The 26,019-nt window shown below is 47.6% G+C and overlaps 1 protein-coding gene and 1 long non-coding RNA gene across 2 annotated transcripts; one reads left to right on the forward strand and one right to left on the reverse strand.

Moving 5' to 3' along the window:
- The first annotated feature begins 1,301 nt into the window (after positions 1-1,301).
- On the forward strand, positions 1,302-4,849 carry LOC109738106 (cationic amino acid transporter 1). The gene is made up of 2 exons (XM_020297201.4): positions 1,302-2,144; positions 3,147-4,849. Exons 1-2 carry the CDS (start codon positions 1,733-1,735, stop codon positions 4,520-4,522), a joined length of 1,788 nt encoding a protein of 595 aa, XP_020152790.1. The 5' UTR covers positions 1,302-1,732; the 3' UTR covers positions 4,523-4,849.
- A 931-nt stretch (positions 4,850-5,780) lies between these two features.
- On the reverse strand, positions 5,781-7,207 carry LOC120965299 (uncharacterized). Its single transcript, XR_005757990.3, has 2 exons — positions 6,866-7,207; positions 5,781-6,572 (listed from the first exon to the last, which is right to left on the reverse strand). It is a non-coding gene; the product is annotated as an uncharacterized lncRNA (long non-coding RNA).
- Positions 7,208-26,019: the final 18,812 nt, after the last annotated feature.

Here is a 26,019-nt window from a genome sequence, read left to right on the forward strand (position 1 = left end):
CATCGCTAAATCACAAACATTGTACATTTTCTCAACAATTTTCCACGACCACCTCGCATTCAAACTTTTTTAGAAAAAACCGGAATACAAGGCAAATGATTTTTTTTACGTCATCGTTGTTTCTGGTCTGGTGTAGGACTGTGAAGGCACCCCAAATTTCGCCTGCCACCGCCGGGACCAGGCAAGGAGGGGCAACGGCATGGCCCTTCCTCGTCTTCTTCTTCGGTCCCTTCGCTAAGGACCCTTCCGGTCCTGGCGGGAGAAGGCCACCGTTTGCACGCGGCGTCATAGGGTTTGCCATCTTTGCGCCAAACCCTTCACTGGCAGGGTGGCCGAGGTGTTGGGGTAAGCGGCGGGTGGCGAGGATATTAGTTGGGCTCCCGTGGAATTGTTCTTCCTACCACACCATGGACGTGACTAGTGACAAGCACCAAAACCCTTTTGATCAACCAACTCCAAACCGTGCCATCTGTGGAGCACGAATCAAGGATTGGTTCCAGAGTCCATGCATATCATGTTAGAGTTGTGTCGAATATTGTGTACAAGTTAGGTTACTGTTGGACTCTGAGTTGTATGTTAGGTTACAGTTGGACTCTGAGTTGTATTGTGTTTAGATAGGATATGGAGTCGTGTCCAAGTAGGACACTTGTATCCTAGGCCTCTCATATATAGCAGGGGTAGACACACGATGTAACCTATGCCAGCATAATAGCACAGGCGCGCAAGGGGGAGCCGGCGGCGTGTGCCGGCGCCCGGTGGCCGGTGTGCGGTATTGTGACGGTGTCACGGGGACGAGCGCCCGTAGTCAGGCCCCGGGGATATAGCCATATCGGTGAACCTCGTTAACAAATCTCGGTGTCGTGCTCGTGTGATTGCTTGGTCCTCGAATGGTCGACGATATGCCTCGGATTTATTATAACATATCAAAACAGCCAGGCATGCATTTCCCGAAATGAAAAAGAAACAAACATTTATAGCGTGACCGTTTCCCTTCCGAAGACGGGTACCTGTAAACTAGTCAGTGTGACCTCAAGCGTGCGTGCGTTGCCATGCTACCCGGCCCGGTTTTTAATGGCGTTCCCATGTTCGCCGCTGACCCGGACTATACCTGCACAGCTCACCGTGCGTTCTGCACATGCGCCGTGTGTTCCGTCACGGTCCATTGATAAACAGACGATGCATTGCACGCTATGTGCTCCAATCAGGCGCAGGAGATGGGTTGACCGTTGACCCGCTTAGCTGTCTCGGTCAGATGGGCAGATAATCATTGGCTCACTCTTCACACACACAAAAAAAACTAAGTAGACAACGGTGAACCGATCAGGGGCGCGCCGGCCGGCCGGCGCGGCCACCACCCTGGAGCACGCCGGAGCCGGCGCCGGCGCAGCTTTTGGAAGAAGACAAAATGTTTCAGAAACAGAAGCATAGTAAGCAGTAGCAGCTTGGTAAAATTCCTGTCCCAATCGTGTGGCCTCTATTCACATAGTGGCGGCCGCGTTCAGCCGAAGACAACGAAGAGATCGTCGTCCTAACCGGCTGGCATCTCACGCACAGGCGCAGCGGTGGCACGAGCCCCGCCCCCGCCCCGTTCTTAAAACCCCGCGCGCCTTGACCACTCTCGCCCATCTCCTCTCCGCGACACAACCAAGCGGACACCACGAGGGAGCCCGCCCAGAGCCAGACAAACCAGCCCACGCACCAGCGCCGGGACAGTGAGAGCCCGCCAACGGCCATGGCAGTGGGCGCCGAGGCCGGCGGCGGCGTGCGGCGGCGCGGGTGCGCGTGTGCCAAGGCGGACTTCTTCCCGGAGGAGTCGTTCTCGAGCTGGGCGGCGTACGGGCGCGCGCTGCGGAGCACGGCGCCGCGGCTGGCGGACCGCCTCACGTCGCGCTCCCTGGAGGCGACGGAGCTGCACGAGGTGCGCGCCCGGAGCGGCGCCGACATGAAGCGGGACCTCACCTGGTGGGACCTCGCCTGGTTCGGCGTGGGCGCCGTCATCGGCGCCGGCATCTTCGTGCTGACCGGGCAGGAGGCCAAGGAGGTGGCCGGCCCCGCCGTCGTCGTCTCCTACGTCGTCTCCGGCGTCTCCGCCATGCTCTCCGTCTTCTGCTACACCGAGTTCGCCGTCGAGATACCCGTCGCAGGTACGTACGTGCGCACGCACCACATACGCGAGTAGGTGCTATCGACGTGCATGATCTGGTTTAAAAAGTTCGCGAGAGAAAAACAGGCATGATCTCAAGTTCAAAATTTCTCCCGTCGTCGCCGATGAATTAAGATGCTTTTCATTTCCCTTTGGTTGATTTGATTGATTGATGAAGAAAATAAGTAGTTTTTCTAGTGAATTACTAGATGGATAAGAAGGCACGCTACAAACTGGAAAGATTCTCTGTCACTGCTAAACAAGTCCAATTGTCCAAACATGAAGCGGCCCCGTAAATTAGAAAGATTCTAACTACTAGCACACACTTGTAGAGATTCTGAGCCATTTTGGCACTGTGGTGCTAAACATAGTAACATCACAGAGAAGAATGCAAAGGTGTCATATACGTATATGCCTACATGCATGAATGGCCAGTTTCTTGCCCCGTCTGATTACCAAATGAACCATCGAAGGATGAATGGGTACGCTTGATCTAATCTGCACAAATGAACCAGCGAAGGATGAGTACTAGTCTTCACACAGTCACACTGCGGCTACTTGTTCAGTCAAAGACTCAAAGCCCAGACAAGTGTGCGGCATTCTTTTTCTCCGCAATGCTATCCAGTTGAACTGATGACTCGAGACTGGCTCACATGGATCCTTAACCTCGCACGCCTTAATATATTTTTTTCCTTTCAAACAAAACGAACGGTGTTTAAAAAATAATATCGTTTGTCAATTCTCCTTGGACTTTGGGAGATAGTTCACACTTCACCTCAGCAAACTAGTCTCAAGTGAGAAATCCAGTACGTACCACTGTTCTTTGGTCAAAATACCCTGCTTTCTCGAGACGATTATTCTCTTCATTTGACCAGATACTAACAGAGCGTAGCAACCATAGTAGAAGCGTTGGACGAAATTCTTGTGAAGGATCGGCTTCGATCAATCCCTGATGAATGAAGAAGGTTGATAAAAAAATTTGGATGCATTGCATTAACTGCAGGCGGGTCGTTCGCGTACCTGCGGGTGGAGCTGGGCGACTTCATGGCGTTCGTGGCGGCGGGCAACATCCTGCTGGAGTACTGCATCGGCGGCGCGGCGGTGGCGCGCGCCTGGACCTCCTACTTCGCCACGCTGCTCAACCACCAGCCCAGCGACTTCCGCATCCACGCCCCCGCCCTCTCCCCCCACTACTCCGAGCTCGACCCCATCGCCGTCGTGGTGATCACGCTCATCTGTGCCCTCGCCGTCCTCAGCACCAAGGGCTCCTCCCGCTTCAACTACCTCCTCTCCATCCTCCACCTCGCCGTCGTCGCCTTCATCATCGTCGCCGGCCTCACCAAGGCCGACACGTCCAACATGCGCGACTTCGCGCCCTTCGGCGCCCGCGGCATCTTCGCCGCCTCCGCCGTCCTCTTCTTCGCCTACATCGGCTTCGACGCCGTCAGCACCATGGCCGAGGAGACCAGGAACCCGGCCCGCGACATCCCCGTCGGCCTCGTCGGGTCCATGGCCGTCACCACCGCGCTCTACTGCGTGCTCGCCGTCACGCTCTGCCTCATGCAGCCCTACGGCGCCATCGACAAGGACGCGCCCTTCTCCGTCGCCTTCGCCGACCGGGGCATGGACTGGGCCAAGTACGTCGTCGCCTTCGGCGCGCTCAAGGGGATGACCACCGTGCTGCTCGTCAGCGCCGTCGGCCAGGCGCGCTACCTCACGCACATCGCCCGCACGCACATGATGCCGCCCTGGCTCGCGCGGGTGCACCCCAGGACCGGCACGCCCGTCAACGCCACCGTCGTCATGCTCTTCGCCACCGCCGTCATCGCCTTCTTCACCGACCTCGGCATCCTCGCCAACCTCCTCTCCATCTCCACGCTCTTCATCTTCATGCTCGTCGCCGTCGCGCTGCTCGTCCGCCGCTACTACGTCACCGGCGAGACCACCGCGGCCAACCGCAACAAGCTCGTGGCCTGCATCGCCGCCATCCTCGCGACGTCCGTGGCGACGGCCACGTGCTGGGGGCTGAACGTCGACGGGTGGGTGCCGTACGCGGTGACGGTGCCGGCGTGGCTCGCGTCCACGGTGTGCCTGTGGGCGCTGGTGCCGCAGGCGAGGACGCCCAAGCTGTGGGGGGCGCCGCTGGTGCCGTGGCTGCCGTCGGCGTCCATCGCCATCAACATCTTCCTGCTGGGCTCCATCGACGCCAAGTCGTTCGAGCGGTTCGGGATATGGAGCGCGGCGCTGCTCGTCTACTACCTCTTCGTCGGCCTGCACGCCTCCTACGACGAGGCCAAGGCGATCGCCGCGGAGGCCCGCGCCGGCAAGGTGGAGGACGGGGACGCTGGGCAGGTGGCGCCGCCGACCAACGGCAAGTGATGGATATCATCGGCGCGCGGTTCGTCGTCTCGCACCCAGTGACCAGTGCGGCGCGGCCCGATACATAAGACGTACAGTACGTGAAATTGTGAATCCTAGCTAGTGTGATTGTATGGGTATAGTACAGTGTGTCAGCCAGTATGATATACACGATCGCCAGAACTTACTCGCGTTCCTGTGGCTGCAATCAGGTGACAAGTTATGTTAGGATGACACCGTAGATTTCTTCAAATTTGCTAGTGGACCACGTTGCACTTGTCTGAGTGTAAAGTCTTAAAAAAGTTGTATGAAACTTCAAGTGTGAAAGTGTAGCCGTATTGCTCGGAACATCTCTAGCAGATATCCTATCTCTTCTTCCTATTCCATTTCCCCGATTTTCTTTTTAGGAGAATCACTGTTGCTCATCTAGCAAAACCTCTGTCCTAAAAAATTATTTTGTCTATTCGTCAATACATTTTCAAACTTACACAACATATATTCATTAAAAATTTGATGACGGTTCGTCGTCGTTGTCTGCACACGACAGTTCCTTGGCGTCCTCCATCCCCCGTGGCAGTTCTTCGACGGCCAGCCACTGCGGCGCCAAAAAGTTGGAGATGAGTTGTGACGACGACTCCCGGCCGTCCACCCAGCATCTCCAACAGCCGCGCTAAACAAGCGCCGCGTCGTAAATTTGGTCATTTTAGCACGCGCAACCCGGCGGGTGGCTCCAGCGAGCGCGGTATAAGGAGTTGGGCGCGCGGTCGGATTCGCTATCTCGCGCAAAACCAGGCGAACGGTGCGCGGCAAACTAGTTTTTAGCGCGCGGCGCGAAGCGCGGCTGTTGGAGATGCTCTTAGGCGGCAGCTCCTCGTCGCCCTCCATCTCATGCGGCGCCTCGTCAACACCCAGCCACAGGCACGGTGAGGACGTAGGTGCGCAAGCGGCAGCGACTAGGAGAGACCGTGTCGGCGAGTGGGAGGGGGGAATGGAGTGAGAGGAAGAGGAGCGCTGTCAAACATAGCCAAATGGGCCAGTCTTAGGCTGTGTTTGGTTGAGCTGCAGATTCTGTAAAAGCTGCTGTGAGCTATGAGCTGTGAAAAAGCTGCTGTGAACTTTCAGCTGTTGAAAAGCTGAAAGCCGTCTGGCTGAAACAACTGTAAAACTGTAGATTTCACTGTGAATTGTCTGTACTGACCCTGGGTAATGAGGCAATATTTTTATGTGCAATTTGATCTTAAATAAGTGATATGTACATTGCTAGGCAATAGAACGACCGTTTTGCAAACAAAAATCATGAACATATTAGATGATTCACAGGTAACACGTACGAATTCAACCATTGTGCTTTCATGTTGCATATTACATGTAAATAGAATACTGATCCCATAATAATATTACAAAAGGCATGCACCATAGAATATATATATATATATATATATATGGTTCACATGATGACCTCCATCAAGATAGCAACCTATGTTGCTATCGCAAGACAAGCATCGGCTATCCTACTACGAATAGTATCAATGGTATCTTCGTTCTCCTCCTCTTCAACAGGATCCGCTTGTGTTTGTGCTACTTCGCGTCGTAGCACTGGAGGTACATACTCATCATTGGCATCACATTTATCAAAAAATTTGTCACTCAACTTGCTATCACGAATGAAGTTGTGCAATGCCATGCAAGCAATGATGATATGCTTTTGCGTCCGAGGTGAGAAACTTGGGACCCCTTTCAATATGCGCCATTTCTGCTTAAGCACCCCAAAAGCACGCTCAACAACATTGCGAAGGGACGAATGTGAAAAGTTGAACAACTCGTATTTCCCTTGAGGTGGACGGTGAGGACGAAGACGAAATTCTGGTAGATGGTACGTACTCCCCTTAAAAGGAGCAAGATATCCTTGGGATACTTCTTTCCCGTTCTTGCTTCCCATTTCTCCAAAACATTCTTCCAACCCTTCTTATTTAAATAACTTATGGGCCTATTCCCATTTTCAACCTCTTCTCTGAATATATCTATGAGTTTCTTCAGATTTGCATCATCCCACACCGCTTTTTCAGTCATTCTTCAATCAAGCAAAATAATGACATATCAATAGATCAATATGTATGTTCTAGGAAGGAATTGTGCAGCAATACTATCATACAATCAACTAAACAGTACACAATCATCCAATGTACAGGAACATACAACATGTTCAGCTGCAGCAATACTAGCACAAAAATCGCCACAATCATCCATTTCATCACTAACAAAAATACTTTTGATCGCGGGAAATCGCCACAATCTCAATCGCTGCAACAGCACGTGTACAGGAGATGGGAGGGGAATGGGGAGTGATGGAAAGGGAGCAGCTACCTTCAAGACTGGAGGGAACAGGTTGCGGCGGGGCTGCCGGAGACGTCGCCGGCGGCACCGCGCACGACGGTGGAGGGCGGCGGCCTTGCTGGTTCCCGCGCGACTTGGAGAGGCGGGGAGGCAGACGAAGAGCGGCGGGGGAGGGAGGAGATCGAGGCGGGGAGGCGGAGGCGGGAGGCGGCGCCGTCAGCTTGGCAAGCGGCGGTGGCGGCGCTGGCGGCGGCTAGGAACCCTAGCTGCCGCTGGTGTCGATGGGGATCGAGCAGAGGAGCTGGTGTCGAAGAGGCGTCCTCTCGTGGGCTGCCCTTGACCAGCCCGAACCGTTTTCCACTTCGGAGTGGCAACGGCCAACTACCAGGGGACAGCTAAAAATACCAGTCCGAAGTTGGGGTAACGCCCGCTTTGAAATTACACTACGAAAATCTGGTAGCTTTTACAACCTCTGCTTCTAGTTTTCACCCTAGCTTCTACTCCCTCTATTCCAAAATAGATGACTCAACTTTATATTAACTTTAGTATAAAATTGAGTCATCTATTTTGAACAGAGGGAGTAGCTTTGAAAAGCTAGAAGTTGGTTGAAAAAGCTCAACCTAGCGTGCCGACCCGTGCGGGCCTTGCCTGACATGTTTATAATCGGGTCATGCCTGGGCTGTGAGGTTGGGCACAAGTGTCCACACAGCACGACATGTTTAATTTTTATACAACCTATAATAGGCGGGCGCGTGTAAGAAGGGGCCATACCTCGGCCGGGAGGGCAACATGCGTGTCGGCCCGACATGGGCGCTGTACTTTGTGTGCCTGGGTGGGCCGTGTCGTGCCTGGCACGGCTCATCTACTTGGCATCCCCAGGTGGGTCGTGTCGTGCCTGGCCCATATAACCTATTTGGCCACATTTGAGTGTCGTTGGGTATGGATAAGGCTCACCACTCTCATAGGAGAGTAGGTAGTGCGGGAGCATTCGCGCTTAAATCACGGTAGACCAAACAACTTGCCCATGTGGTGAATTGTCACGTGATTCATGCGCTCAATCAAACTTAGTCAAACGGCCCACAGGTCGGCTCCGGAAACGTTGTCACCTGACGTTAGTTATTTAGCACTAGAAGAACGCTCGTGCGTTGCAACGGGGCCACATTAACTTTAAAGGTTCAATATCAATTATGTTAATATTACATTTAATATTCTCATACATATTAGGTGACATTGACGACCTTTTTTACCATCAAATTCTCACACACACACCCTCTCCCTCCCTCTTCCTCACTCTCTCTCCCCCTCTCCCTCACTCGGGAGGTGGGACGAAAATAAACCCGAAACGGAGACTAGCAACCGAGACATTAGGAGTAGAGATCATTTAGTTGATAAGAATAAATAGAAAACGGTGTTAAAAAGGAGAAACAGATTAGAATACATTGAAAAACCAAAAGGACGATGTAAAAGGGGATTCGCCCTGCCCCCCGGGCCTTGCCACTGAACCGGCTCAGCGGTCTAGTCCCCGCGCGGTCGTCTTCTCCTGTTCCCCGAGCCGCGTCGCTACAGAGCCGGGCTCCCGCCCGACCACCTCGCTGGCATCGAAGGGGAATGGATAAGGGTGACGCCCTTCCTTCCCTGCCCCCATGGCCTCACTCCTCCTCGACGCCCCCTCCCAAATCCACTTCTCCTTCTCGCTCGCTCGATCCCGTCGATCTAGACGAAGTCAGACGCCACGGCCACCATGACCGACCCCGTCCACATGGCCACTGCCCTCCCTGCGGGCTAGGAGCTTGTCGAGGAGCTCCGAACGCCTTCACTACTTCGTCTGCGCCAACGAGATCAAGTCCAGCACCCCCGCATCGACGTCGCTGCCGTCTTCCTCAACCTTGGGCCACCGCGACATTGCAGTTCGATCCGCGCCGCCCCGAGCTCCCATGTCTTCCCCTAGGGCGCCATTGACACCGCCATGATCTCCTCTTGCCTTTCCCCTGTTTCCCCTCTCGTTTGCTCTCGTTAGGTATTTCGCCGTGGCCGAGAACCGCCGTCCGCCATGGCCATTGTAGGGGTAGCCACCGAGCTCCTCGGATTGACTCCGTGGCACATGCCCGCTCCTATGCACACCCATGCCCGAGCCTGCCGCTCTTCTTCCGCGCCCGCGGGGCCACTCCCTCTCCATGCCACGCCCGTGCTACACCGCGTCGGTCGCGCCCGCCGCTGCCGTCGCGCTCGCCGCAGCCACCGCACCACTGTGCCCCGCGCGACACACACCCTGGCCGCGCGCCACACTCTCGCTGGCTGGGCTCGCCCCGTCTGCTGCCGCCTATCCCTTCGCTCGCCCCGCTGTCGCGCCCCTGCCTCGCGACGCCTCCAGTCATGGCCATCTTCTGCCGGCCGCCCCTCAGCCACGTCGGCCGCATCTTTGCCCTCCACCGTCGGCCGCTCGCCTCGCCTGCTGCGTGTTGCTTCCTGCTGCTATGCGCTGCTCTATTGCTGGTACGCTGCTGCGCCATGCCCTCGACACTGCCGTGGACAAATGTGGCTGAGGGATTGTTAATGGAGTACGAGAAGGAGGTGGCGGAGAAGGTGTGGAGAGGCAGGAGGTCTGGGGTGGTGTCACTTGGCTGTGGTGGAGGTGTTTATGCGAGAAGGAGCCGAAGTGGAAGGAGAGGTCACAATTGGGAAGAATCGAAAAAAAATATAACCCGGAGATCTCAGTTCAAAAAAATGCTAATATCGATGGAGGGGTGATTTCCTTCAATAGGTGAAAAACATGAAATATTGGTTGTTATCAAGGAAAGGTAAAAATTTAGGAAAGTTAGGATTTTTGAACTGATTTCTATGCAAATGGGGTTTTATTGTTTGGTAACGTGATATCAGTACCTGCCCGTTTGTGACGTGTCTGATTAGAAAAGTTTGCAAATGTTAAGAAACTATTTATTGGGAGGAAAGTTGTGACGTGTCTGTTATTTGTTTCCTAAAACAAATTTCACTAATAAGAGAAATCGATTGATTTAGATAAGTTAGGAAAGTTAGATTAAAATGCATTATTTGTTTCCTGAAAATCTGTTATTCCTAAGACAAATTGAACCAATAAAAGGAATCGTTTGATTTGCATAATTTAAGGAAGTTAGATTAAAATGTATTATTTGTTTCCTGAAAATTTGTTATTTGTTTCCTAAGACAAATTGAACCAATAAAAGGAATCGATTGATTTGTATAATTTAAGGAAGTTAGATCCGTGATTTGTTATACGTTAGGAAAGTTCCGGTTGCAATAAAGAGTGGAGAGAAAAATAAACCGATGGACCAGGGTGGGAGGGGGTGGTGGGAGGAGAGACGAAAAAACCCAGCGAAAATAAACCGTGGACCAGGGTGGGAGGGGGTGGTGGGAGGAGAGACGAAAATAAACCCAACGAAAATAAACCTCGGAGACGATTCACCAACTCGTCCATTAGAAGTAGAGATTTAGGATTACTTTAAATTAGAAATGTTCTTAAAATTTGGATGCCAATATCTGATGATCGATTGTCGGGGAGGGAGGCTCTAGCGATCGAATTTCTCGCAAGGATGAGCTGCTCCCAGCGAACGAATCGGTCCCCATCGATCGTTCGCCAGGGGACGGGCCAGCGCGAATCCCCATTGGTCCATAGGCCTAGTTTACTTCTTTTTTTATTTTGAATGCCATGGATAAAAAGAAATCATATTTTCTTGTAAAAATAGAGAAAAAAGGCCATGATGATAGAAAAAATGCCATGTACCTAAAAGAAAACATCCCTCTAAAATAAAAAATGCCATCTCTTAATAAAAAAGGCCATCCCTCTAAAAATGACACCTCTTTAAATGAAAAATGTCATCTCTTAATATAAAAATGCCATCTCCTTAAATAAAAAGTGCCATCTCTGTAAATGAAAAACGACATGTCTTAATATAAAAATGCCACCTCTTTAAATTAAAAATGCCATCTCTTAAAAAAAGACATCTCTTAATACAAAAATGACACCTCTTTAAATGAAAATGTCGTCTCTTAATATAAAAATGACACCTCTTTAAATAAAAATTTTCATCTCTTAATATAAAAATGACATCCCTTTAAATAAAAAAAGCCATCTCTAAATATAAAAATGCCATCTCTTTAAATAAAAAAATTACATCTTCTAATATAAAAGTGTCATCTCTATAAATGAAAAATGTCATCTCTTTTAAATGAAAAATACCATCTCTTTAAAAATAATGCCATCTCTGTAAATGAAAAATGCCATCTCTTAATATAAAAATGCCATCTCTTAATATAAAGTGACATCTCTTTCTAAAAAATGTCATCAATTAATATAAAAATGCCATCTCTTTAAACAAAAAATACCATCTTCTAATATAAAAGTGTCATCTCTTTAAATAAAAAATGCCATCTCTTTTATATGAAAAATGCCATCTCTTAATATAAAAATACCATCTCTTTAAAAAAACTGCCTTCTCTTAATATAAAAATGCCACCTCTTAATATAAAAATGCTATCTCTTTAAATGGAAGATGCCATCGCTTGATATAAAAATGCCACCTCATTTATTTGAAAATGTCATCTCTTAATACAAAGATGCCATTTCTTTAAATGAAAATGCCGCCTCTTAATATAAAAATGACACCTCTTTAAATGAAAAATGTCATCTCTTAATATAAAAATGCCATCCCTTTAATTGAAAATTGCCATCTCTTAACATAAAAATGCCATCTCTTTAAATAAAAAAATGCCATCTTCTAATATAAAAGTGCCATCTCTTTAAATATAAATGTCATCTCTTAATATAAAAATGCTATCTCTTAAAAAATGCCATCTCTTAATATAAAAATGCCACCTCATTTAATTGAAAATGTCATCTCTTAATACAAAGATGCCATTTCTTTAAATGAAAATGCCGTCTCTTAATATAAAAATGACACCTCTTTAAATGAAAAATGTCATCTCTTAATATAAAAATTCCATCCCTTTAATTAAAAATTGCCATCTCTTAATATAAAAATGCCATCTCTTTAAATAAAAAAATGCCATCTTCTAATATAAAAGTGCCATCTCTTTAAATAAAAAATGTCATCTCTTAATATAAAAATGCTATCTCTTAAAAAATGCCATCTCTTAATATAAAAATGCCATCTCTTTTAAATAAAAATGCCATCTTCTAATATAAAAGTGTCATCTCTTTTAATAAAAAAGTCATCTCTTTTAAATGAAAAATTCCATCTCTTAATATAAAAATACCAACTCTTAAAAAAAATGCCATCTCTGTAAATGAAAAACGCCATCTCTTAATATAAAAATGCCACCTCTTTAAATAAAAATGCCATCTCTTTAAATAAAAATGTCATCTCTTAATATATAAATGACACCTCTTTAAAAAACGCCATCTTAATATTAAAATGCCATCTCTTAATAATTTAAAATGAGATCTATTAATAATTTTAAATGTCATCTCTTTAATAAAAATAAAAATGTCATCTTTTAATAAATAAAAATGCCATCTCTTAATACAAAAAGGCCCATCTCAATAGAAAAAACACCATCTCTTAAAAATAAAAATGCCATCTTTTAATATAGGAATAACATCTGACATACTTAAAAAAAGTAGGTTCGAACCCAATTCTCCCATGAGGGGGACTGCGCCTCTAGCCACTATGGTGGTGAGCAGGTGAGGATTGTTTTGAATAAGTGAAATTTTGTTACCTTTTGTCTTAGAGCGGCCTAGTTCTGAACCTAACATGGCAGCGGCTTGGCACCGCAATTCGTGCAAATGGAAAAGGGGGTCACTGCGAAATCCTGCATAGATGACGGCCACCAGTTATGGACTTATGGTATCCGTAAACTATATGCCCATTCGCTGCCCCTCACTCTCCATTTTTTTAAATTGCGGGTGAACTCTCTCTCGCTCTCTCTCTCCTTGGGCTTAGTCATTTTGATTGTATTTCAATGAGTTTCTAGTGAAATTTGCCAAGTAGCGTGTTCGGGAGGTAAACTCTAAGGGTATAGTTGGGGATCTCTCTTGCTTAGGTAGTAATCACTCACAGAGGAACAATTTGGTGTAGCAATTGCAATTGCATACAAGTATCAGGAGGAACAGAGAAGAGCAAAGGTGCGAGAAGAGAGGAAGGTAGCCGCCGCCAGGTTCGTCCTTGATCCGCTGGATACCCTCTCCTTCTGTGTGCCACGCTTAAGTAGCTGCACCGATGGCCTCATACGGGCCAAGTCCATGGGCTGGCCCAAGGGGAGCCCTTGTACGTGTACGTGCTAGGAGGGCTCCTAACATCCCTCCCTTCTTGAAATCCGGCTTGACCCCAAGCCGGCGCCACTTTAAACCGTGCGGGTCCCATTGCACTCGATGGTCCTTGACTAGGTCAAAGTCATGGTAGCAGCCGAAGGCGGAGATGGCTTTGACTACATGGGAGTAGTAGTCGTGGACGATTGCGATCCCAGTGAAGGAACTGTAGAGGAAGTAGTCGTCGTTGAAGTCGATGTAGTACTTGTGGTCGATGGAGCCTTGCGCGAAGTGGGCTGCGACAACGATGACACCGCTCCCTCCTTAAGAATGTTCTTGATTGGAGCAGGTAGAGGGCACTATAACCCCCATGACATATGCTCTCGTGCTGATCACCTCCACCATCATAATTCTCGATGACTGAAACGTAGAAGCTAGGAAGGTGAGAAGACCGCGGGCAACCAAGATCATGGCGCACCTCCCTCCTTGAAAGACCTGTTGGAAATATGCCCTAGAGGCAATAATAAATGGTTATTATTATATTTCTTTGTTCATGATAATTGTCTATTGTTCATGCTATAATTGTATTATCCGTAAATCATAATACATGTGTGAATACATAGACCACAACGTGTCCCTAGTAAGCCTCTAGTTGACTAGCTCGTTGATCAACAGATAGTCATGGGTTTCCTGACTATGGACATTGGATGTCATTGATAACGGGATCACATCATTAGGAGAATGCTGTGATGGACAAGACCCAATCCTAAGCATAGCATAAAAGATCGTGTAGTTTCATTTGCTAGAGCTTTTCCAATGTCAAGTATCTATTCCTTAGACCATGAGATCGTGCAACTCCCGGATACCGTAGGAGTGCTTTGGGTGTGCCAAACGTCACAACGTAACTGGGTGACTATAAAGGTACACTACGGGTATCTCCGAAAGTGTCTGTTGAGTTGGCACGGATCGAGACTGGGACTTGTCACTCCGTATGACGGAGAGGTATCTCTGGGCCCACTCGGTAATGCATCATCATAATGAGCTCAATGTGACTAAGGAGTTAGCCACGGGATCATGCATTACGGTACGAGTAAAGAGACTTGCCGGTAACGAGATTGAACAAGGTATTGGGATACCGACGATCGAATCTCGGGCAAGTAACATACCGATTGACAAAGGGAATTGTATACGGGATTGATTGAATCCTCGACATCGTGGTTCATCCGATGAGATCATCGTGGAACATGTGGGAGCCAACATGGGTATCCAGATCCCGCTGTTGGTTATTGACCGGAGAGGCGTCTCGGTCATGTCTGCATGTCTCCCGAACCCGTAGGGTCTACACACTTAAGGTTCGGTGACGCTAGGGTTGTAGAGATATGAGTATGCGGAAACCCGAAAGTTGTTCGGAGGATGAGATCCCGGATGTCACGAGGAGTTCCGGAATGGTCCGGAGGTGAAGAATTATATATAGGAAGTCCAGTTTCGGCCACCGGGAAAGTTTCGGGGGTTATCGGTATTGTACCGGGACCACCGGAAGGGTCCCGGGGGTCCACCGGGTGGGGCCACCTATCCTGGAGGGCCCCATGGGCTGAAAGGGGAAGGGAACCAGCCCTTAGTGGGCTGGGGCGCCCCCCTTGGGCCTCCTCCTGCGCCTAGGGTTAGAAACCCTGGGGTGGGGGGCGCCCCACTTGACTTGGGGGGGGGGGAAGCCACCCCCCTTCCCCCTTGTCCGCCGCCCCCCCTTGGAGATCCCATCTCCCAGGGCCGGCGCCCTCCAGGGGTCCTATAAATAGTGGGGGGGAGGGAGGGCAGCAGCACCACAGCCCCTGGCGCCTCCCTCTCCCCCTGCAACACCTCTCCCTCCCGCTAGTGCTTGGCGAAGCCCTGCCGGGATCCCGCTACATCCACCACCACGCCGTCGTGCTGCTGGATCTCCATCAACCTCTCCTTCCCCCTTGCTGGATCAAGAAGGAGGAGACGTCGCTGCTCCGTACGTGTGTTGAACGCGGAGGTGCCGTCCGTTCGGCACTCGGTCATCGGTGATTTGGATCACGGCGAGTACGACTCCATCAACCCCGTTCATTGGAACGCTTCCGCTCGCGATCTACAAGGGTATGTAGATGCACTCCTTTTCCCTCGTTGCTAGTATACTCCATAGATGGATCTTGGTGATGCGTAGGAAATTTTAAAATTCTGCTACGATCCCCAACAGTGGCATCATGAGCCAGGCCTATGCGTAGTTACTATGCACGAGTAGAACACAAAGCAGTTGTGGGCGTAGATGTTGCCAATTCTTCTTGCCGCTACTAGTCTTATCTTGTTTCGGCGGTATTGTGGGAGGAAGCGGCCCGGACCGACCTTACACGTACGCTTACGTGAGACAGGTTCCACCGACTGACATGCACTAGTTGCATAAGGTGGCTAGCGGGTGTCTGTCTCTCCCACTTTAGTCGGAACGGATTCGATGAAAAGGGTCCTTATGAAGGGTAAATAGAAATTGGCATATCACGTTGTGGTTTTACGTAGGTAAGAAACGTTCTTGCTAGAAACCTATACAAGCCACATAAAAACTTGCAACAACAATTAGAGGACGTCTAACTTGTCTTTGCAGCATGTGCTATGTGATGTGATATGGCCAAAAGATGTGATGAATGATATATGTGATGTATGAGATTGATCATATTCTTGTAATAGGAATCACGACTTGCATGTTGATGAGTATGACAACCGGCAGGAGCCATAGGAGTTGTCTTTATTATTTTGCATGACCTGCGTGTCATTGAATAATGCCATGTAAATTACTTTACTTTGTTGCTAAACGCGTTAGCCATAGAAGTAGAAGTAATCGTTGGCGTGACAACTTCATGAAGACACAATGATGGAGATCATGATGATGGAGATCATGGTGTCATGCCGGTGATGGAGATGATCATGGTGCCCCGAAGATGGAGATCAAAGGAGCAAAATGATATTGGCCATATCATGTCACTATTTGATTGCATGTGATGTTTATCATGTTTTGCATCTTATTTGCTTAGAACGACGGTAGTAAGTAAGATGATCCCTTATAATAATTTCAAGAAAGTGTTCTCCCTAACTGTGCACCGTTGCGAAGGTTCGTTGTTTCGAAGCACCACATGATGATCGGGTGTGATAGATTCTAACGTTCGCATACAACGGGTGTTGACGAGCCTAGCATGTACAGACATGGCCTCGCAACACACGCAATACACTTAGGTTGACTTGACGAGCCTAGCATGTACAGACATGGCCTCGGAACACGGAAGACCGAAAGGTCGAGCATGAGTCGTATAGAAGATACGATCAACATGGAGATTTTCACCGATCTTGAGTAGTCCGTCTCACGTGATGATCGGACACGGCCTAGTTAACTCGGATCATGTTTCACTTAGATGACTAGAGGGATGTCTATCTGAGTGGGAGTTCATTGAATAATTTGATTATATGAACTTAATTATCATGAACAAAGTCTAAAATCTTTACAATATGTCTTGTAGATCAAATGGCCCACGTTGTCCTCAACTTCAACGCGTTCCTAGAGAAAACCAAGCTAAAAGATGATGGCAGTAACTATACGGACTGGGTCCGGAACCTGAGGATCATCCTCATAGCTGCCAAGAAAGATTATGTCCTAGAAGCACCGCTAGGTGAAGCACCCATCCCAGAGAACCAAGACGTTATGAACGCTTGGCAATCACGTGTTGATGATTACTCCCTCGTTCAGTGCGGCATGCTTTACAGCTTAGAACCGGGTCTCCAAAAGCGTTTTGAGAAACATGGAGCATATGAGATGTTCGAAGAGCTGAAAATGGTTTTCCAAGCTCATGCCCGGGTCGAGAGATATGAAGTCTCCGACAAGTTCTTCAGCTGTAAAATGGAGGAAAATAGTTATGTCAGTGAGCACATACTCAGAATGTCTGGGTTACACAACCGCTTGTCTCAGCTGGGAGTTAATCTCCCGGATGACGCGGTCATTGACAGAATCCTTCAGTCGCTTCCACCAAGCTACAAGAGCTTTGTGATGAACTTCAATATGCAAGGGATGGAAAAGACCATTCCTGAGGTATATTCAATGCTGAAATTAGCGGAGGTGGAGATCAGAAAGGAAAATCAAGTGTTGATGATGAATAAAAGCACTAAGTTCAAGAAGGGCAAGGGTAAGAAGAACTTCAAGAAGGACGGCAAGGGAGTTGCCGCACCCGGTAAGCTAGTTGCCGGGAAGAAGTCAAAGAATGGACCCAAGCCTGAGACTGAGTGCTTTTATTGCAAGGGAAGTGGTCACTGGAAGCGGAACTGCCCCAAATACTTAGCGGACAAGAAGGCCGGCAACACCAAAGGTATATGTGATATACATGTAATTGGTGTGTACCTTACCAGTACTCGTAGTAGCTCCTGGGTATTTGATACCGGTGCGGTTGCTCATATTTGTAACTCAAAACAGGAACTGCGGAATAAACGGAGACTGGCAAAGGACGAGGTGACGATGCGCGTCGGGAATGGTTCCAAGGTCGATGTGATCACCGTCGGCACGCTACCTCTGCATCTACCTACGGGATTAGTTTTAAACCTCAATAATTGTTATTTAGTGCCAGCTTTGAGCATGAACATTGTATCTGGATCTCGTTTAATTCGAGATGGCTACTCATTTAAATCCGAGAATAATGGTTGTTCTATTTATTTGAGAGATATGTTTTATGGTCATGCCCCGCTGGTCAATGCTTTATTCTTGATGAATCTCGAACGTGATGTTACACACATTCATAGTGTGAATACCAAAAGATGTAAAGTTGATAACGATAGTCCCACATACTTGTGGCACTGCCGCCTTGGTCACATTGGTGTCAAGCGCATGAAGAAGCTCCATGCAGATGGACTTTTGGAGTCTCTTGATTACGAATCATTTGACACGTGCGAACCATGCCTCATGGGTAAGATGACCAAGACTCCGTTCTCCGGAACAATGGAGCGAGCAACCAACTTATTGGAAATCATACATACCGATGTGTGCGGTCCAATGAGTGTTGAGGCTCGCGGAGGATATCGTTATGTTCTCACTCTCACTGATGACTTAAGTAGATATGGGTATGTCTACCTAATGAAACACAAGTCTGAAACCTTTGAAAAGTTCAAGGAATTTCAGAGTGAGGTTGAGAATCAACGTGACAGGAAAATAAAATTCTTACGATCAGATCGTGGTGGAGAATATTGAAGTCACGAATTTGGTGTGCACTTAAGGAAATGTGGAATCGTTTCACAACTCACGCCGCCTGGAACACCTCAGCGAAACGGTGTGTCCGAACGTCGTAATCGCACTCTATTGGATATGGTGCGATCTATGTGTCTCTTACCGATTTACCGCTCTCATTTTGGGGCTATGCTTTAGAGACTGCCGCATTCACTTTAAATAGGGCTCCGTCGAAATCCGTTGAGATGACACCGTATGAATTATGGTTTGGGAAGAAACCTAAGCTGTCGTTTCTAAAAGTTTGGGGATGCGATGCTTATGTCAAGAAACTTCAACCTGAAAAGCTCGAACCCAAGTCGGAAAAATGCGTCTTCATAGGATACCCCAAGGAAACTATTGGGTATACCTTCTACCTCAGATCCGAAGGCAAGATCTTTGTTGCCAAGAATGGGTCCTTTCTAGAGAAAGAGTTTCTCTCGAAAGAATTGAGTGGGAGGAAAGTTGATCTTGATGAGGTGATAGTCACCCCTTCCGAACCGGAAAGTAGCGCAGCGCGTGAAGATGTTCCTGTGGTGCCTACACCGACTGAGGAGGAAGTTAATGATGATGATCATGAAGCTTCGGATCAAGTTACTGCTGAACTTCGTAGGTCCACAAGGACACGTTCCGCGCCAGAGTGGTACGGCAACCCTGTCCTGGAAATCATGTTGTTAGACAAAGGTGAACCTTCGAACTATGAAGAAGCGATGGCGGGCTCGGATTCCGACAAATGGCTAGAAGCCATGAAATCCGAGATAGGATCCATGTATGAAAACGAAGTATGGACTTTGACTGACTTGCCCAATGATCGGCGAGCCATAGAAAATAAATGGATCTTTAAGAAGAAGACAGACGCGGATGGTAATGTGACCATCTATAAGGCTCGACTTGTCGCTAAGGGTTATCGACAAGTTCAAGGGGTTGACTACGATGAGACTTTCTCACCCGTGGCGAAGCTGAAGTCCGTCCGAATCTTGTTAGCAATTGCCGCATACTATGATTATGAGATATGGCAGATGGACGTCAAAACGGCATTCCTTAATTGCTTCCTTAAGGAAGAATTGTATATGATGCAGCCGGAAGGTTTTGTCGATCCTAAGAATGCTGGCAAAGTATGCAAGCTCCAGCGCTCAATCTATGGGCTGGTGCAAGCATCTTGGAGTTGGAACATTCGCTTTGATGAGATGATCAAAGCGTTTGGGTTTACACAGACTTATGGAGAAGCCTGTGTTTACAAGAAAGTGAGTGGGAGCTCTGTAGCATTTCTCTTATTATATGTGGATGACATATTATTGATGGGAAATGATATAGAATTCTTGGAAAGTATAAAGGCCTACTTGAATAAGTGGTTTTCAATGAAGGACCTTGGAGAAGCTGCTTATATATTAGGCATCAAGATCTATAGAGATAGATCGAGACGCCTCATTGGTCTTTCACAGAGTACGTACCTTGACAAGATATTGAAGAAGTTCAATATGGATCACTCCAAGAAGGGGTTCTTGCGTGTATTGCAAGGTGTGCAATTGAGCACGGCTCAATGCCCGACCACGGCAGAAGATATAGAAAAGATGAGTGTCATCCCCTATGCCTCGGCCATAGGGTCTATTATGTATGCCATGCAGTGTACCAGACCTGATGTAAACCTTGCCGTAAGTTTGGTAGGAAGGTACCAAAGTAATCCCGGCATGGAACACTGGACAGCGGTCAAGAATATCCTAAAGTACCTGAAGAGGACTAAGGACATGTTTCTCGTTTATGGAGCTGACGAAGAGCTCGTCGTAAAGGGTTACGTCGACGCAAGCTTCGACATAGATCTGGATGACTCGAAGTCACAAACCGGATACGTGTATATTTTGAATGGAGGAGCAGTAAGCTGGTGCAGTTGCAAGCAAAGCGTCGTGGCGGGATCTACATGTGAAGCGGAGTACATGGCGGCCTCAGAGGCGGCACAGGAAGCAGTCTGGATGAAGGAGTTCATTACCGACCTAGGGGTGATTCCCAATGCGTCGGGCCCGATGACTCTCTTCTGTGACAACACTGGAGCTATTGCCCTTGCCAAGGAGCCCAGGTTTCACAGGAAGACCAGGCATATCAAGCGTCGCTTCAACTCCATTCGTGAAAGTGTTCAAAATGGAGACATAGATATTTGTAAAGTACATACGGACCTGAATGTAGCAGATTCATTGACTAAACCTCTCCCTAGAGCAAAACATGATCAACACCAGGACGCTATGGGTGTTCGATTCATCACAATGTAGATTATTGACTCTAGTGCAAGTGGGAGACTGTTGGAAATATGCCCTAGAGGCAATAATAAATGGTTATTATTATATTTCTTTGTTCATGATAATTGTCTATTGTTCATGCTATAATTGTATTATCCGGAAATCATAATACATGTGTGAATACATAGACCACAACGTGTCCCTAGTAAGCCTCTAGTTGACTAGCTCGTTGATCAACAGATAGTCATGGGTTTCCTGACTATGGACATTGGATGTCATTGATAACGGGATCACATCATTAGGAGAATGATGTGATGGACAAGACCCAATCCTAAGCATAGCATAAAAGATTGTGTAGTTTCGTTTGCTAGAGATTTTCCAATGTCAAGTATCTATTCCTTAGACCATGAGATCGTGCAACTCCCGGATACCGTAGGAGTGCTTTGGGTGTGCCAAACATCACAACGTAACTGGGTGACTATAAAGGTACACTACGGGTATCTCCGAAAGTGTCTGTTGAGTTGGCATGGATCGAGACTGGGATTTTTCACTCCGTAAGACGGAGAGGTATCTCTGGGCCCACTCGGTAATGCATCATCATAATGAGCTCAATGTGACTAAGGAGTTAGCCACGGGATCATGCATTACGGTACGAGTAAAGAGACTTGCCGGTAACGAGATTGAACAAGGTATTGGGATACCGACGATCGAATCTCGGGCAAGTAACATACCGATTGACAAAGGGAATTGTATACGGGATTGATTGAATTCTCGACATCGTGGTTCATCCGATGAGATCATCATGGAACATGTGGGAGCCAACATGGGTATCCAGATCCCGCTGTTGGTTATTGACCGGAGAGGTGTCTCGGTCATGTCTGCATGTCTCCCGAACCCGTAGGGTCTACACACTTAAGGTTCGGTGACGCTAGGGTTGTAGAGATATGAGTATGCGGAAACCCGAAAGTTGTTCGGAGTCCCGGATGAGATCCCGGACGTCACGAGGAGTTCCGGAATGGTCCGGAGGTGAAGAATTATATATAGGAAGTCCAGTTTCGGCCACCGGGAAAGTTTCGGGGGTTATCGGTATTGTACCGGGACCACCGGAAGGGTCCCGGGGGTCCACCGGGTGGGGCCACCTATCCCGGAGGGCCCCATGGGCTGAAAGGGGAAGGGAACCAGCCCTTAGTGGGCTGGGGCGCCCCCCTTGGGCCTCCCCCTGCGCCTAGGGTTGGAAACCCTGGGGTGGGGTCGCCCCACTTGACTTGGGGGGGAAGCCACCCCCCTTCCCCCTTGGCCGCCGCCCCCCTTGGAGATCCCATCTCCCAGGGCCGGCGCCCCCCCAGGGGTTCTATAAATAGTGGGGGGGGGGGGAGGGAGGGCAGCAGCACCACAGCCCCTGGCGCCTCCCTCTCCCCCTGCAACACCTCTCCCTCCCGCTAGTGCTTGGCGAAGCCCTGCCGGGATCCCGCTACATCCACCACCACGCCGTCGTGCTGCTGGATCTCCATCAACCTCTCCTTCCCCCTTGCTGGATCAAGAAGGAGGAGACGTCGCTGCTCCATACATGTGTTGAACGCGGAGGTGCCGTCCGTTCGGCACTCGGTCATTGGTGATTTGGATCACGGCGAGTACGACTCCATCAACCCCGTTCATTGGAACGCTTCCGCTCGCGATCTACAAGGGTATGTAGATGCACTCCTTTTCCCTCGTTGCTAGTATACTCCATAGATGGATCTTGGTGATGCGTAGGAAATTTTAAAATTCTGCTACGATCCCCAACAAGACCTTCCATCAAGCCAACTTCCTTAGCAACAACAAAGCAAGGCCTCCAGGATCCCAAGACACGCCTAGCTGGTAGCGGCGTAGGTCAGATTCCAGCATATCAACATCATCAATGAGCAGAGAATCGAATACATGAATAGCAACATATGGCAGCAGGGAGTTAGACCTGACATCCTCAGATTTCAATCCAGTCAACCCTTTAACTGAACTAGCAGTTTCACACACCAGTGAATTACTCCCGAATCTAAGCATCTCCACATGGTCATTCCCCTTAAAGTCCTCTTCACACAAAAATTCCATATCACTAACATGCTCATAATCTGATTTTCCCCCTGCATTTTGTCACACCCAGAAATATGACAAACAGCAGCACGCTCCAGCAGCACCGACCCCTGCACTCGAGACCACTACTAAGGCATCGGCGCCCGTCCCTGACACCTACTACTCCACCACAAAGGCCCAGGGGATCCCCACTGTCGCCCATGATGCAACTTCGATCTGCATCTCGATGGTGCCCGTTAGCTGTTCGACGGAGTGCTCGACCCAGGTCGACGCCGTTGACAGTGTCGACGAAGTCCATGGCACCGCCACCGTCACAGCGGAGGTTCGCAACACCAGCATCGCACTCGGCCCCGAGCTCGTTGTCGAACTCTACAACATCACGGCGGCCATCAAGGAAGCCACCTGCGGTCACCACGGCAAGTTCAACCGCCTCAACATCCCCGTGAAGGCCAGCATCAGCCTACCGCCCCACGTCGAGGATGCATTCCCAAATTATTCCACAATCAACAACCATCGTGCCGCTGTTTCTGGGATGTACGAGTACGAACTCGTGGAGGCCACTCCAAACGTCGCCATCGAGTTTGCGGCCCTCCTAGGTGTCTCCTCCCTCATGAACAAGGGCCATGAGGCCTCTGGTTTTCTACACGTGTGATACGTCTCCAACGTATCTATAATTTATGAAGTATTCATGCTGTTATATTATCATTCTTGGATGTTTTACAATCATTTTATAGCAACTTTATATCATTTTTGGGACAAACCTATTAACCCAGTGCCCAGTGCCAGTTGCTGTTTTTTGCTTGTTTTTTACATCGCAGGAAATCAATATCAAATGGAGTCCAAACACCGCGAAACCTTTTGGAGATTTTTTATTGACCAGAACACCCAAGATGGGCCAGAGCAGCACCTGGGAGTGCCCCGAGGGGCGGGGGCACAACCCACCAGGGTGCGCCTGGGGGCCCAGGCGCGCCCAGGTGGGTTGTGCCCTCCTTGGTGGCCTCCCGCACCCCCTCTTTACCCTATGAATTCACAAATATTCAAAAACCCTTCGGGGTTAACCTAGATCAGAAGTTCCGCAGCCGCAAGGCTCTGTAGCCACCGAAAACAAATCTAGACCCGTTTCGACACCCTGCCGGAGGGGGGAATCATCTCCGGTGGCCATCTTCATCATCCCGACGGCCACCACGATGAGCAGGGAGTAGTCCACCCTTGGGGCTAAGGGTTTGTACCAGTAGCTATGTGTTTAATTTCTCTCTCTCGTGTTCTTGAGATGTCACGATCTTGATGTATCACCGGCTTTGTTAATATAGTCGGATCCTATGGTGTTTTCCCCTCTCTATCTTGTTGTGATGAATTGAGTTTTTCCCTTTGAGATTTCGTTGTTATCAGATTGAATACTTTTATGGATTTGAGAACACTTGATATATGTCTTGCAATTGAATACTCGTGGTGACAATGGGGTATCGTATTGATTCACTTGATATATGTTTTCGCACTCAACTCGCGGATTCTCGAGATGACATTGAGGTAATCTGTGCATAAGGGTTGATGCACGTTCTTGTCTTTGTTTCTCCGGTAGAAATCTTGGGGCACTCTTTGAAGTTCTTTGTGTTGGATTGAGTATTATGAATATGAATTTGCTTTGGTGTTATTTTAGTACGAACTCTAGGATAGATCGAACAGAAAGAATAGCTTTATGTTATTTTAGTACAAACTCTTGAATAGATCGAACGGAAAGAATAGCTTTGAGGTGGTTTCGTACCCTACAAACAATTTATTCTTATGTTCTCCGCTAGATAGGAACTTTGGAGTGATTCTTCATCACACTTTAAGGGATGGTTATATGATCCAATTATATTAGCACTGTTGAGAGATTGCACTAGCGAAACTACGGACCCTAGGCCTCATTTTCAAGCATTGCAATACCTTTTTGTGCCCGTTTACTATTTGCTACCTTGCTGTTTTTATTTATTCAGATTATAAAAATATATTTCTACCATCAATATTACACTTTTATCACCATCTCTTCGCCGAACTAGTGCACCTATACAATTTGCCATTGTATTGGGTGTGTTGGGGACACAAGAGATTTCTTGTATTTGGTTGCAGGGTCGTTTGAGAGAGACTATCTTCATCCTACGCCTCCCACGGATTGATAAACCTTAGGTCATCCACTTGAGGGAAAATTGCTACTGTCCTACAAAACTCTGCGCTTGGAGGCCCAACACGTGTCTACAAGAATAAAGTTGCGTAGTAGACATCAAGCTCTTTTCTGGCGCCGTTGCTGGGGAGGTGAGTGCTTGAAGGTATATCTTTAGATCTTGTAATCGAATCTTTTAGTTTCTTGTTTTATCACTAGTTTGGTTTTGTAAAAGAAAACTACAAAAAAATGGAATTGAGGTTGCATCATATTATTCATCTTTATAATGTATTTCATGAAAATGATGGAAAGGAAAATTGTGCTCAATTGATAGAAGAAAAATTCAATAGAATGTTTGGTATAAATGATGAGCATGATTGCAATGTTGTTAGTATGAATTCCTTGAATATCCATGATGCTAATGATATGCAAAGCCATAAGCTTGGGGATGCTATATTTGATGAATGTGATATTTTTAGTCCCCCAAGTTTTGATGAGAAAATTTATTATGATGATTGCATGCCTTCTATTTACGATGATTATATTGATGAAAGTGGATTTGGAGAGTTCATGACTTTATTTAATGATGAATCCACTATTTTGGAAGAGGTTCCAATTGACTATGGCAACAAAGTTCCTATCTATGATGACTATGGTGATGACGTATATGTTATAGAGAATAATTATAAGCATGAAAAATGTCATCATGATTTTAATTTTCAATCCCATGATAGTTATTTTGTTGAGTTTGCTCCCACTACTATTCATGAGAATAAATTTGCTTATGTGGAGAGTAATAAATTTTCTATGCTTTTGTGTCATGAAAAGAATGCTTTATGTGATGGTTATATTGTTGAATTTCTTCATGATGCTACTGAAAATTATTATTAGGGAGGAGCTTATGCTTGTAGGAATTGCAATAATATCAAGTTTCCTCTCTATGTGTTGAAAGTTTTGAAGTTATGCTTGTTTTGCCTTCCTATGCTAGTTGATTCTTGTTCTCATAAGTTGTTTGCTCACAAAATCCCTATGCATAGGAAGTATGTTAGGCTTAAATGTGCTTGCCATGTGATTCATGATGCTCTTGTTATGTTTCAATTCTTATCTTTTATGTGAGCATCATTGAAATCATCATGCCTAGCCAAAAGGCATTAAAGAAAAGCGCTTGTTGGGAGACAACCCAACACTTTTACCTACTGTTTTTGTGTGTTCACATGATAAAGCTACTGTAGTAATCTTGTTTTATAGCTTTTGCTTCAATAA

This window comes from Aegilops tauschii, chromosome 5 (genome assembly GCF_002575655.3).
Source record: "Aegilops tauschii subsp. strangulata cultivar AL8/78 chromosome 5, Aet v6.0, whole genome shotgun sequence".
Classification (NCBI taxonomy): Eukaryota; Viridiplantae; Streptophyta; class Magnoliopsida; order Poales; family Poaceae; genus Aegilops; species Aegilops tauschii.